Genomic DNA, 14,102 nt, shown 5'->3' with positions numbered 1-14,102 from the left:
ATTGAACTTATTAACCTGTGCGGTTTAAAGGGATTATCACCTTACATAAAGTTACGTAGAACTTACACCATAGAAACAGGACTGCACTGTGACAATTGGGTGATTTTGGTTCTGAACATTCAGCCATGAATCTGGCCCAGGCCCCCCTCCCCACCCTCCACGAGCCACCTTCCACCCGCCTTCCTCTTGCCTGATCTATTCCTTTATGTTTTTATCCAGCTTCTCCTTAAATGCATCTGTGCTATTCACCTCAACTACTCCCCCGCGGTACCTTCATTAAGTAACACACGTGAGAATTTAGTGCAAAGACATTTTGACATTCATGATAAAAAAAAAAATCAACCATATAGAAGAGTTCCACCCCTTGTTTTAATGCTTTACAGGGTAAATTTCCAATTTAGCTCTTCCAATACTGAGTGTTCGTGTTGACAGATGCTTAGTCCCAGAAGTCAGTACCACCCACCGCCCCACCCGATTCACACACACGTGTCCAAATGGTAATTGGTGCACTGGGCAGCAAAGTCACCAACATCACCACTGGACCACAACTGGACATGATCCAGCTGCTGGCCTTGCTGTGCTATACTGTTTAAGAAAGGGAAGCTCTTTGGAGACAATGAAGTACTTTTGAAATGTAGTCACTGTTGCAATGCAGGAAACACAGCAGCCGGTTTGTGCACAGCAAGATCCCACAAATAGCAATGTGATAATGATCCAGATAATCTGTTTTTTTAGTGATGTTGACAGAAGGATGAATATTGGGCCCCAGGACCTGAGGGGAGAACTCCCCTGCTGCTCTTCAAATTAGCACCATAGGATCTTTCTGAGCAGAAAGATAGGACCTTGGTTTAAATCCTCATCTGAAAGATGGCACCTATGACAGTGTAAGCCTCCCTCGGTACTGCACCGGAGTGTCAAGCTGGATTATCTGCTCAAGCCTCCAGAGCGGGACTGAAGGCCACAATCTTCTAACTCGGAGGTTGGAGTGCTACCTGCTGACCACTGGCTGGCACCTACTGCTGTGCCAGCCTGGTAAAATTACCCCCAATGTCTCTACCTCTGCTGATGAGGAAACTGCCTTTCCCCAAATCCCACTTTCAAAAATGGTCATGTGCTATACTCGAGATACTTAATTCTGAGTTACGCTTGATGAATTAAATGAGGAAATTGTTTTTTTTTTTAAAAAAGTCATCATGATCTGCTAGGAACCTGATGGAATCAAGGTGAGAAAATGGAGCTAAGATACAGATCAGCCATGAACTGATCGAATAGCGGAACAGGCTTGCAGGGTAAATGGCCTTACTCAGTTTTTCACTGCAGAACGAGACTGGTACTGCAGTGGATTTAAACATGAAGACACGAGGCGTAGTGGTAATGTCGCTGGACTAGTAATTCGGAGACCCAGGCTAATGCTCTGGGGGACATGATTCAAATCCCACCACAGCAGCTGTTGGAATTTGAATTCAGCGAATAAATCTGGAATAAAATGCTAGTCTGTGACGTTGACCACGAAACCACATTGTCGATTGTCGTAAAATCCCATCTGGTTCACTCATGTCCTTTTTAGGGAAGGAAATCTGCTGTCCCTACCGGGTCTGTCCTACTTGTGACTCCAGACCCACAGCGATGCGGTTGACACTTAACTGCCCTCTGAAACGGCCGAGCAAGACACTCAGTTCAAGGGACAATTAGGGATGGGCAACAAATGCTGGTCTTGACAGCGACGCCCACATCCCATGAAAGAATGAAGAGAAAAGAAATAATCAGTGAGCCTGTGAACTTGGCTGAAAGCCCACTAGTGGGTTGTGCAGCTTGGTGGATTGAAGCAATGAAGCATGTCCCACTTCTAATTTGTACTGCCACTCTGCAAGGACTTAGAATCAGATTCTGTGAATCCATGGTCCTTGTAGAATCTTACAGCATAGAAGGAGGCCACTTGTGCTTATTCTGGCTCTTAGAAAGAGCTGTCCAATTAAATCCCACACCCCAGCTTTATCCTCTACAAATTAAATCCCTTTTAAGTATATGTTTTGAAAGTTCCTATGGAATATGATTTCACCCCCTTTTTCAGGTAGCTTGATCTCGATTAGGCCAGCGCCCTCTCCGTCTCCTCATTTCTCTCGAGTTCTTCTTGCAGTTATTTTAAATTAATGCACCATGGTTACCGACCCACTTACCAGAGCAAACATTTTCTCCCTGCCTGCTTGGAGCCCAACCAATAGGAGGTGTTCAATGACTCGAAACGTTAACTGTGCTCCTCTCCGCAGATGCTGCCAGACCTGCTGAGTTTTTCCAGGTATTCTTATTTTTGTTGAGGAGGTGTTCAATGTTTCCTTGCCGTGGGAGTGTGGACCTTGCTGAACTTGTCCTTTTGTAGTGTGCTGGTTTGAGCACGGCTCCCACAGGAGAGCATTCTGTGTACTAGGGCAGCTCATGACGTTCTGTCAAAAGGACCAGCTCAGAGAAACACTAGTCCCCAGGACAAAGCCCATCCAATTCAGACTCTCTCCTGGATACTGTAAATGGGAGTATGCGACGCAGCTATGAAAAGGCTTTCAACCAAGCAATCCTGCTTGTAATTTACGTTTTGTGCTGTGTCCTGCTTATTAAAGCCTGAAAACCACATTCTACAGCCTTACCACAGTAATGCCCCAAGGCCAATTCAGTGGTTGCTTTGTAAACCCATTTATTTTTAATATAGATTATAGCGCCATTGTTAAAATAGCTGACAAAGTAATCTTGTGCAAACACGTAACCGCTTAATAACTCCAGCTGTAATTTTCTGAATAACTCATGATGTGAATAACTTCAAAAAAATTATAAACGTCTCCCGAGCTAATTGTGCAAAAGCTTCAGGTTACGTGTCAGCTGTGGCTCAGTAGTGCCTCTGAGTCGAAAGGCTCTGGGTTCAGGATCTAGTCCAGGACTTTTGAGTACAAAAATCAAGGCTTACGCTTTGGTGCACTACTCAGGGTGTGCTGCATTGTCGGAGATGTTGTCTGTCAGATGAAATATTAAACAGCCTGCAGTTTAAAATATTATTTTAATATTAAAGCAGACAGAAATATTATTTCTGTCTGTCTGCACTGGTGGGTGCAAAAGATCCTATGGCATATTATGAAGAAGAGCAGAGAAAGTTCTCCCAGTGTCCTGACCAATATTTATCCCTCAGTCAACAGCACAAAAACAGATTATGTGATCATTGTCACATTTCTGCTAGTGGGCGTTTGCTATGTGCATTAAGTTAGCTGCTGTGTTTTCTGCGCATTAAACGGTGATTCCGATTCCAAAAGTACTTCATTGGCTGTAAAGCGTTTTGAAACAATTGGGTGATTGTGAAAAGCGCTGCATAAATACCAAGTCTCTCCTTCTTTAGGAAGAGTCGGCTTGGGGAGAGGCAACCAAGAAGCACTTGCATTTCGAATGTAACTTTTTAATTTACTATTGAGTTTTTAAAATATATATTTAATATATTCAACAAAGGTACGCTCCTTATACTTAAAACTCCATATCCTCGGAAAGTAGAAGAGCCTTCCATTTACGAGTCTGTCCGGGTTCACACGGCCATGCAGTCCGGACGCACAAAAAATGATCTCGTTTCCGAGGCTCGTTCGGTGAGTGCACTTTTACCATACTCCAGCTTTTGACCGAGGCACAAACGCTGACTGGATCCCCCTAACCATTTCTCCCCGTCTTTCAGCTGGGCACGAAGGAAGGATACCTTACGAAACAGGGAGGCAGAGTGAAGGTAACGTTCTATATTCTTTATAGTGTGTGGACATTCTAAAGCTATGATGTAACTTTCCAGGATGATGTAATTTTCCAACTATCCGTTGTGTGGGCACCAGATTTTCAGGCTAATCATTAGACTTCAGAAAGGGCGCAGCAAATATTTACCAGGAGGATAACGGGGATGAGGAACTTCAGTTATGTGGAGAGATTGGAGCTGGTGGTGTTCTCCTTACAGCAGGGAAGGTTAAGGGGAGATTTAATAGAGGTGCTCAAAACAAATGAGGGGCTTTTGATAAAACAAGTAGAGACAAACTGTTTCCTCCAGCAAGTGAGTCAGTAACCAGAGATTTAAAATAATTGGCAAAAGAATTAGAGGGAAATAAGGGGAAATTCCTTCCCTCAGAGGTTGTTAGGATCTGCAAGGCGTCACCTGAAAGGATAGTGGAAGCATTTTCTGAGTGAGCTGATGCTACAAATGGGGTTATTCATAGTTGGGAAATCACAGGTTGCACAGCCCGGGATGTCTAATCACTTGAACAAACGGGAAGCTACACCCAGACGGCAGGCAAGTTCCTGATTTATTTAAATTTTTAAAAATTCATTCATGGGATGTGGGTGTCACTGGCTAGACCAACATTTATTGCCCATCCTAATTGCCCTTGAGAAGGTGGTGATGAGCTGCCGCCTTGAACCGCTGCAGTCCATGTGGTGTAAGTACATCCACAGTGCTGTTAGGGAGGGAGTTCCAGGATTTTGACCCAGTGACAGTGAAGGAACGGCGATATATTTCCAAGTCAGGATGGTGAGTGGCTTAGGGGAGAACTTCCAAGTGGTGGTGTTCCCATCTATCTGCTGCCCTTGTCCTTATAAATGGTAGTGGTTGTGGGTTTGGAAGATGCTGTCTAAGGAACCTTGGTGAGTTCCTGCAGTGCATCTTGTGCTGCCATTGTGCTCCCTACCAAGAGTATCAGCACAAGTGGGGGTCCATCATCTGGAATGTGCTGCCTGGAATAGCAGTGGGAGCAGATTCAAGAATAACTTTCAAAAGGGAATTGGATAAATACTTGAAAAGGGGTAAAATGCAGTGTTCTGGGGGAAAAAAGCAGGGGGAGTGAGACTAATTGGATACCCTTTCAAAGAGCTGGCAAACATATGATGGGCTGAATGGCCTCCTTCTGTGCTGTATCATTCTATTGTAAGCTTCCCAGGACCACCAGTTGTTCATTGGAATGTTCCTTATCCAACTGAGCTGATCAAAGGTTGAGCATCAGGTTGTCTCAATTGATTTAATGCTTTAAACAATAAAGAACGTGAATCAAATGGACTTTTGAGGAAGTGTGCAAGATGGTGCTAACTTTACAAAGAGTTTTTAATTACAAACTGCACTCCAGCAGAGTTCATACATTCCACTAAAGTTAATTATTCCCAGATTCTTAAAAATAAGTGAACTAACTGAAAGTTGTGTACTTTTAGAACACCAGTGAGACAAGGTTATTCAAGGACAGTATTAAGATACTTCACCGTAAGAGGTGAAAAGATGCAGGAGCTACTGGACAATGCGTCAGTTAGCAAACTGAGAAAGGAAGGTAACCCAGAAGGCATCAACTTATGATGATTGGTAGAAGAACCAGAGGTGACATGAGGAAGAGCTTTTTTTTTTATGTAATGAGTGGTTAGGATTTGGAATGCACTGCCTGAGAGGGCGATGGATACAGATTCAATAGTAGCTTTCAAAAGGGAATTGGAGAAAAAAATGCAGGGAAATTGGAGAATGAGATGAAACTGGATTGCTCCCTGAAAGAGATGGGGCTGAATGGCCTCAGACTGTGCCGCGATATTCTGTAATTCGATAGGTTAATGTTTCAGCTGGAGATCTCTTATTAGGACTGAGAAAGGAAGGTTAACAAAAGCAGGACAGGTAAATGTAGTAGCTCAAATGTATCAAATATTACAAACCAGGAGCAAAGGGTATGATTGGTCCAGGTGATGACAAGTGTAAAATGATGTAACGGTAATTTTATTTCAAGACGGCAGTGTTTCTGACACACGGAGAGATCCAACACCATGGGTGGAATTTGATGCCCCCTCATTGGCAGCATTGTCCCTTCTTGTCAAAGTCGATAGAGTTTTGAATGCGTTTTACTGCCCACCTCCGCCACAACCGAGCCGTAAAATTCTGCCTCATGTTCGAAGTGTCTTTTTTTTTAAAAGAGTGTACACACTTTTTTTTGTCCATATGGACGCAACTGTTTATTTAAGTAGAATGCTTAGAAACTTCCTCCCAACACTGCCCAAGCATCAACACAGTAGGGTACTGGTTATTACTACTGGGCTATTAACCCAAAGGATTAATAATAATAATATGGAGATGTGCATTCAGATCCCACCATGATAGTTTGTGAATTGGAATTCAGTTAATTGAGTAACTCTGGAATTAAAATGCCAGCCTCAGTAATAGTGACCATGAGACCACTGGATGGTTGTAAGAACTGAACTGGTTCACCAATGTCCTCCAGGCAATTCTTACCTGTCCTTACCTGGTCTAGTCTAAATGTGACTCCGGACGTACAGAAACGTGGTTGGCTCTTAACAGCCCTCCGAAACGACCGAGCAAAACACTACGTACAAAAAGAAGTCACCCCCACGGACTGTAGTACTTCAAGAAGGCAGTTCTTAATTAGATTCTCAAGGGCAATTATGGACAAGCCCGCACCCATGAATGAATGAGTGAAGTACTAAGGAGCAGAAGAAACTGGTATGTTTCCCTCTGCTTATCTAAATAGAGTCACCTGATCCATCCCTGGTCCTTTTTCAGAGGGACCGCCAATGACGGATGTGACATGTCCTTTAGGTGAGCCAGTCACCCAACAGTGAGCTGCAAGGGCAGTGAATCTGCTTTGTTTAGGCTTCCTATAGCCCACAGAGGGTTGACTGGTTTTATTTTGATGAATGATTGCTTTATTTTTCTTTCTCTGCTTTTTTTTTCAGAGCTGGAAAACAAGGTGGTTTATTCTACATAGAAATGAACTGAAGTATTTCAAGGACAAAATGGTTAAGTATTGAAAGAAATTTGCATTTTATTAACTTTTTTTTTTAAAAAAAGTCAAATTTAACAGAACGCTGGATAAATTCATGAGAGAGAAATAGAAGGATACGCTGATTAGAAAAATAGTTTAAAAAAAGACTTGCATTTATATAGCGCTCTTCACGGCAACCGCACGTCTCAAAGTGCATTACAGCTAATGAGTATTTCCTGAAGTGTAGGTCATTTTTGTGATGTGGGAAACACTGCAGACAATTTGTGCACAGCAAGCTCCCACAAACAGTATGATACTAACCAGTTTTTGTGACGTTGCTAACATCCCTGCTGCTCTTGGAGATGGTGCCATGGGATCTTTTACAATTCACCCGAGCAGGCAGATGGGGCCTTGGTTTAATGAAAGAAGGCATCTCTGACTGTACAGTGCTCCCTCAGTACTGCAGTGGAGTGCCAGCCTTGATTTTTGTATTTGAGTCCAGGAGCGGGACTTGAGCCCAGAACGTTGTGACTCAGGGGTGAGAGTGCTACCCACTGAGTCACAGCTGACACTCTAGGGTTAGGTGAACAGCAGTAGGACACTTGTGCGGAGCATAAGCATTGACCTGGACCTGTTAGACCAAATAGCCTGTTTCTCTGCTGTACATTCTATTTAATTCTATGTATGTAAGTACTGAGGGAGTGCTGCGCTGACAAAGGTGCCATCTTTCTGATGAGGTTTTAAACTGAGGCACCATCTGCCCTCTTAGGTGGACGTAAAATATCCCAACTGTTTTAGAGAAGAGAAGGGGGAGTTCTTCTGGCAAACCTTTTTCCTCAAACTACATCACTAATTGAAACAAATTATGTAAAAAAAAAGATCAGAGGTTGGGAATTGTGGGGCGAGTAACTAACCTTCTGTCTCCCCAAAGCTTGTCCACCATCTACAAGGCACAAGTCAGGAGTGTGATGGAATACTCCCCACTTGCCTGGATGAGTGCAGCTCCAACAACACTCAAGAAGCTCGATACCATCCAGGACAAAGCATCCTGCATGATTGCCACCACAAACATTCACTCCCTCCACCACTGACACACAGTGGCAGCAGTGTGTACCATCTACAAGATGCACTGCAGGAATTTACCAAGGCTCCTTCGGCAGCACCTTCCAAACCACGACCACTACCATCTAGAAGGACAAGAGCAGCAGGTAGATGGGCACACCACCACCTGGAAGTTACCCTCCAGGCCACTCACTATCCTGACTTGGAAATATATCGCTGTTCCTTCACTGGGTCAAAATCCTGGAACTCCATCCCTAACAGCATTGTGGGTGTACCTACACCACAGGGACTGCAGCGGTTCAAAGGGATAGGCAATAAATGCTGGGCTAGCCAGAGACATCCACATCCCATGAAAGAGTAAAGAAAACAAAAAAAAAATCAAAGACATTTGTCTCATTGCTGTTTGTAAGACCTTGCATATTGTTGAAGTACTTCCCAGACTTTTTAAATCCCTTTTTTTGTATGTAGGGATTAGGTTACACAATTGTTCAATCAGAAAATGATTGTTGCAGTTTTACGACCTTGTGCTACAATTTAGAACATTGCTGCTCGAAGACATTGCAACCTTACAACTTACTTTGAGGCACAGACCCAGATGTAACACTCTAAATTTCAGCCACGTGTTATGCAAAACTGACATCAGGGATCTACTAAGATAAAAGCAAAAAACTGTGGAGGCTGGAAATCCAAAACAAAAACAAAATACCTGGAAAAACTCAGCAGGTCTGGCAGCATCTGCGGAGAGGAACACAGTTCTTAGATAATATCACCACCGTCAACACCTCTTTGTCCTTTTGTCTATGACATCTTCTGGTTATCTCCACCTATCACTGGCCCTCTATCCAGCTCTACCTGTCCCAACCCCCTTTAAACCATCTTATATTTCACCTCTTTTCTATTTTTCCTTTGTTCTGTTGAAGAGTCATACGGACTCGAAACGTTAACTGTGCTCCTCTTCGCAGATGCTGTCAGACCTGCTGAGTTTTTCCAGCTATTCTTGTTTTTGTTATGAAATACCTACTAATTGGTAAAGTAATAGCTGTGTAAAATGTATTTTTCTTTTCTTTATTCTGCAGTCTACAGAACCAATTAAGACTTTGGATCTAACAGAATGTACTGGGATACAATTTGACTACTCTCAAGAAAAGATTAATTGTTTCTGGTAAGGAATATCGAATTACACTCTTTCTTTCTCTTTTCTCTCCCTGTCCATTGACCTGATATGAAGGTGATTCTCTTCCATGCTTTCTCCATGTACTCAGTACTTCCATCGGGGCTCGACTCTCATTAAAGAGACTAAGGGTGAAGAGAAAGAAATATCTGCGCCCAATCGACCTACGCTGTTCTTGCATAGCTCCTTAAGCCATCTTGAGAGCGACTATCAGCTGCATCTACTTGGCTGTAGAGTGGTGCAGAGCTAAGAGAAAACAGTCAAACATTTTATTTAAAGCAGACCAATTTCTTCTTGTTAACAAAAACTGCTATCTGCTGACTTGAATGTTATTTGCGTTTAGAATTGAACACGAGAAAACAAAAAAAGACATTGTAATTCTTCATCCTAATGCACAGTACAAAACATGCATCATCAGTCTAAAATTTGTATCAAAAATGTGTTGCTGAATGTTCCTTTCCTTTTACAGTTTGGTATTTCCTGAAAGAACGTATTACATGTGTACAAAGACAGGAGTTGAAGCTGATGAATGGATCAAGTTAATACGATGGAAACTGGTAAGTGCCCATTTCAGATTGAATGGTTTTGAGTATGAAGAGCCCCTACTATGGTGACATTGTTGGGAGCTTTCTAAATCTTGGGAATGGCATCTACTGCTCAAAATAGAAATAATTACAGTGAATGTTTTGAGATTTGAAGAGGGCGATTAGCTATTGTCAACATGCAGCTGCAGCTCAGGGCAGCTCACAGGGTTAGAGCAGATTGTCCTAGTTATATCACAACAATTCTAACATGATGCTGTTCCAAAATCCAAACAAAATCAGAGTGGCATTTATTTTCCCTTCAGGTAATCATCCACTTCTCCTTTTGAAAGTTATTAAATCTGCTTCCACCATCCTATCAGTAGACTCTAGATCACCACGACTTGCTGTGTAAAAATTCCCATCACCACACCTCTTGATTTTTTTTGCCAATTACCTTAGGTCTCTACCCTCTGGTTACTGACACTGCAAAGTTTCTTGGTTACTGTATCAAAACCCCTTCATGATCTTGAACGCCTCGATTAAATCTCCGCCTTAACCTTCTCTGCTCTAAGGAGAACAATCCCAGCTTCTCCAGTCTCTCCACATAACTGAAGTCCCTCATCCCTGGTACCATTCTAATAAATCTCCTCTCCACTCTCTCTCCAGGGCCTTGACATCGCTCCTAAGTGATAATTATGAGCGTGTAAAACATTTATCAGAACACTTCCAGCATCTGTAACTTTGGTTCTCATTTTGCAGGGTTTCTTGTGAATTGGCCAGTTAGTTGCTTCAGTTCTCTCACCTTTTTCTTCCCGCTGTATTTCTGACAGACAGGTATAGTTGGGCATTGTGCATACTTGCCTGTGAGGGGTATGGTAGCATAGTGATCCAGTAATCCAGAGGCCCGCACTAATGCTCTGGAGAAGCATGTTCAAATCCTATCTTGACCACCGGAGGAATTTAAATTCAACAAATCTGAAATAAAATGCTAGTCTTTATTAATAATGATTATAAAAACTACCGGATTGTTGTTTAAAAACCCATCTGGTTCACTAATGTCCTCTAGGGAAGGAAATCTGCTGTCCTTACCCAATTTGGCCTACGTGACCCCGATGTGAATGGCCTAGCAAGCCACTCTGTCGTAGGTGGTTCGACACCAACTCAATGACAATTAGATGCTCACGTCCCAAGAATGAATGGAAAAAAAAAGGTTTATTTTAATAATTTACCAGTTCCACCTGCAACGTTCTGAATTCCCAACTGCTGATGATAGCTGAGTCTGTCTACAGTATAAAGGGCAAGGAGTTTGCCCGCTCCGTGCCCCACTGCCAAGACTTGAGTGTGGAGTCTTTGAGATAGAGCTGAACAGCTGGATGGCTATTGAATGGCCTCATCCTGTGCTGTGTCATTCTTTGCTTCCGGATCACATCCTGAGAGAATTAGCCCGGACTAACTGGCCATTGTAGGGGTCATGCTGACTAGTCTGTAAGAACTGGTCGAAGTCAGCTGAATTATAGACAGTGTCAGATATATGAATTCGCAAGTTGCATTATATAAAAAGGTTAGAGTGGGTAACAAACCTTCCGTAAGTATTACTTCAGCATTTGCAGAGAGGGCTTGAAGTGCCTTTACTATTCTGTACATAAAGAATCTGAACCATTTTGCTTCTGAGGCCCCTCTCCCACGTTCTTAAAAATTCCACGAACCCTCTTTTTAACAACATAGTTTTTGTGTAAATTTTTTAGAGAAAAGACACCAGGTTTAATTGTGTAATGTGAAACTAGTTGCTGTTCTGGATACCAGGTTGAGGCTCAGGTGAGGGGGGTAATGACATGTTGCAGCTGCAAGCCTCCTTGCCCCTTCATGACCGGTGAAGCTTAGTAACTAGCTGTCATCTGATCATGGCGCTCAAGTGCAGGTTTAAAACTTCATCGGAAAGAGAGAGTAGTAGGCAGATTGTGCAAGGCCCACATTCTACACATTTTCTGGTTATTTTTGACACTCCTGTCCTGCACCATTGATGAGAATATGAAATGTGCGACATGGTTCTGGGAGATTATGAATATATCCTGTGGAGAAAGCTTGTTTGTTTTGTGCATCAATAGGTACAAAAGTCGGTCACTCAACACCAGTGTGGAAGTGGCTGCAAACCAGCCATAAACTCTAATTTAGAAAATGCTGGAAATACTCAGCAGGTAGCAGGCAGCATCTGTGGTGAGAAGCGAGTTATCATTTCTGGTCGGTGACCGTTCATCTGCAGTGTTTTGTTTTTGTACAACAATTTTATTTTTTTTCTCTCCTTTTGATTTCAGACTCAAATGAAGAAAGCATCAAAAAGTTAAAAATCAAATCAAGAATGACCATCTCCAGTGATACAAGACACCCAAGCTTTTGATAAGAAACTTATCGACAAATGGAGAAGTTTGGAAGGAAAATCCATTAATTATGCTTTAGTTTTCCTTCTATAATTCTTTGAAAGTAGAGCACAGGTTTTACATAGATCTAACAAAGCTATAACAAATGCAAAGCACTGGGGGCCATTTCTAGAGAAATAGAATTCAAAAAAACGAAGTGATGTTGAACTTAGAACCTACACTTTTGAGTACTGTGCGGTTCTTTTTATTACTAAAAGGGATACAGACTCGCTGGAGAAAGAATGATACCAGAGAGGCTACAACTGTGCAGAAAGACTGAACAGGTTGGGGCTCTTTTCTCTCAAAAGGAAGACTGAGGCACAACCTTATTAGAGAAACTTAGAAGAAACCCGTGTGTGTGGTGAGAATGTGGAACTCAGTACCCTGGCAGAGATGCATTTAAGGAGAAGCTAGATGAGCACGCAAATGAGAAAGGAATAGCTCAAGGTTATGCTGGTACAGAGAGGAAGTAGGGTGAGAGGTGGCTTGTATGGAGCACAAACACCAGGACAGGCCTATTTCTATGCTATAAATAAATTTTATGTAGGTACAGTTAGTCAAAATGGTGAAAAGTATGAAGATATATGTGTTTAAATGCTACCTGGAACATGCACACCCCTTGCTGGTTCTACTCCAAGTGCAAACCACCACTTGCAATGGAAGGAAAGTGAACAGCTTAATCTAGGAATAATTCTTTGGCTACATTCTTACAGATGTTATTTAAGGGGAGGTGGTGGCGTAGTGGTATTGTCACTGGGCTAGTATTTCAGAGACTCAGGGTAATGCTCTGGGGACCTGGGTTCAAATCCCATCATGATAGATAGTGAAATTTGAATTCAATAAAAATCTGGAGTTAAAAGTCTGATGAAACTATTGCAGATTTGTCACAAAAACCCACCTGGTTCCCTAATGTCCTTTTAGGGAAGGAAATCTGGCCTACACGTGACTCCAGACCCATCGCAACGTGGTTGACTCTGAACAAGGGATGGGCAATAAATGCTGGCCTAGGCAACGACGCCCACATCCCATGAACAGATTAACAAAGAGCTTCTTGGCATCTCCTATTTCCCTAATATGCTGGTTTATTACTATTGTAAGATATTTCTGATGCAAATATTTGTGAATTGAAATGTAATTATTTTAAGACAACAAAGCAAGAGTGGTAGATTTTTAAAAAAACATTTTAAATGCCAACTGTGTTTTTCCTTTCTCTGATGTGCTCACCACCAGCTCAATCACTGCAGTTTTATGATGTTTTCAGTGACGGGGATTCCTGTGGGGAAATGCCAGCGAAAAATAAAATGCCGTTTGTTGAATAATTGCTGGAACAGATTTAGATGGGATAACAATTTTAACTTAAAATAACAGCTATGGCTGCCTGTTTTTGCAAAACCCATGCCTGTATCAAAGATGGATGGGGTGCTCTTTTTCAGAGTGTTGTTTTTATTCATGATGCTAGAAATTGCAAATAGTTCAGTTAACCTAGCTGTAACTACTGTGTGTGAAGATGGTTGGTAAGACACTGTTTCCTACTGGTTTTCTTTCTGAGTTAAGACCAGGTTGGTATTGCTAGATTTTTTTTTTGTTACCTAAGGGGTTTTACTTGTATTTAAGTTGCACCAACGGTTGTCACAATGCCAGCACTATTCTGTCTGAGGAAGGAAGAAAGAAAGAAAGAGAGAGAGAGGGATCCTGCCAAACCAAAGGCAGTGATACAGGAATAATCAGTGTTCACTTGAAAATAGTCTGGTATCATTAAGGGTGAAGGGTTAGGGTTTGAATATTAAATATCCTTTTGCTATCTGAACATTTGCCATCACAACATCTACAGGTGTAGAGAAACTTAAGTAAATATTGGGCAAGGACTAATTTCCTCCCAGATTTCTGTGAATAACCTAGATTTTAAGTACTTAACTGGTCAGTGTAGAAAAAAAGATGGAATTGAATCTTTCAGCAATGTTATTAAGAAAATTCCAATATTGTTTCTAACTTGTTATACAAGCAGGGCAATAAAAAGTGCCAATATTCTAAAGACCTGAAGTCTATGTCAACTTGAGTTTTCTTAATTTTTAGTCCAGTTTTTAAAATGTTACAGTATGTAATGTTACAAATAAACTGGAATTTTGTATGTGGTATTAATTTCACTATTCAAAATAACACCATCTACAATGCCACACTTGTT

General features: G+C 41.9%; 1 protein-coding gene across 2 annotated transcripts in view; it reads left to right on the top strand.

Moving 5' to 3' along the window:
• The window catches only part of dapp1 (dual adaptor of phosphotyrosine and 3-phosphoinositides), a 54,319-nt gene extending 40,266 nt beyond the window's left edge, over positions 1-14,053 (top strand). For both annotated transcript variants that reach the window (XM_078570068.1, XM_078570133.1), the window contains exons 4-9: positions 3,484-3,614; positions 3,701-3,748; positions 6,721-6,783; positions 8,888-8,973; positions 9,452-9,539; positions 11,819-14,053. In XM_078570068.1, coding sequence (XP_078426194.1) covers positions 3,484-3,614; positions 3,701-3,748; positions 6,721-6,783; positions 8,888-8,973; positions 9,452-9,539; positions 11,819-11,848 — 446 coding nt within the window. In that variant the 3' untranslated portion in view covers positions 11,849-14,053. The remainder of the gene's footprint in view (positions 1-3,483; positions 3,615-3,700; positions 3,749-6,720; positions 6,784-8,887; positions 8,974-9,451; positions 9,540-11,818) is intronic.
• Positions 14,054-14,102: the final 49 nt, after the last annotated feature.

This window comes from Cetorhinus maximus, chromosome 1 (assembly GCF_964194155.1).
Source record: "Cetorhinus maximus chromosome 1, sCetMax3.hap1.1, whole genome shotgun sequence".
NCBI lineage: Eukaryota > Metazoa > Chordata > Chondrichthyes > Lamniformes > Cetorhinidae > Cetorhinus > Cetorhinus maximus.
Note: the sequence above shows the minus strand (reverse complement) of the source record. Positions and strands in the feature narration are given on the sequence as shown.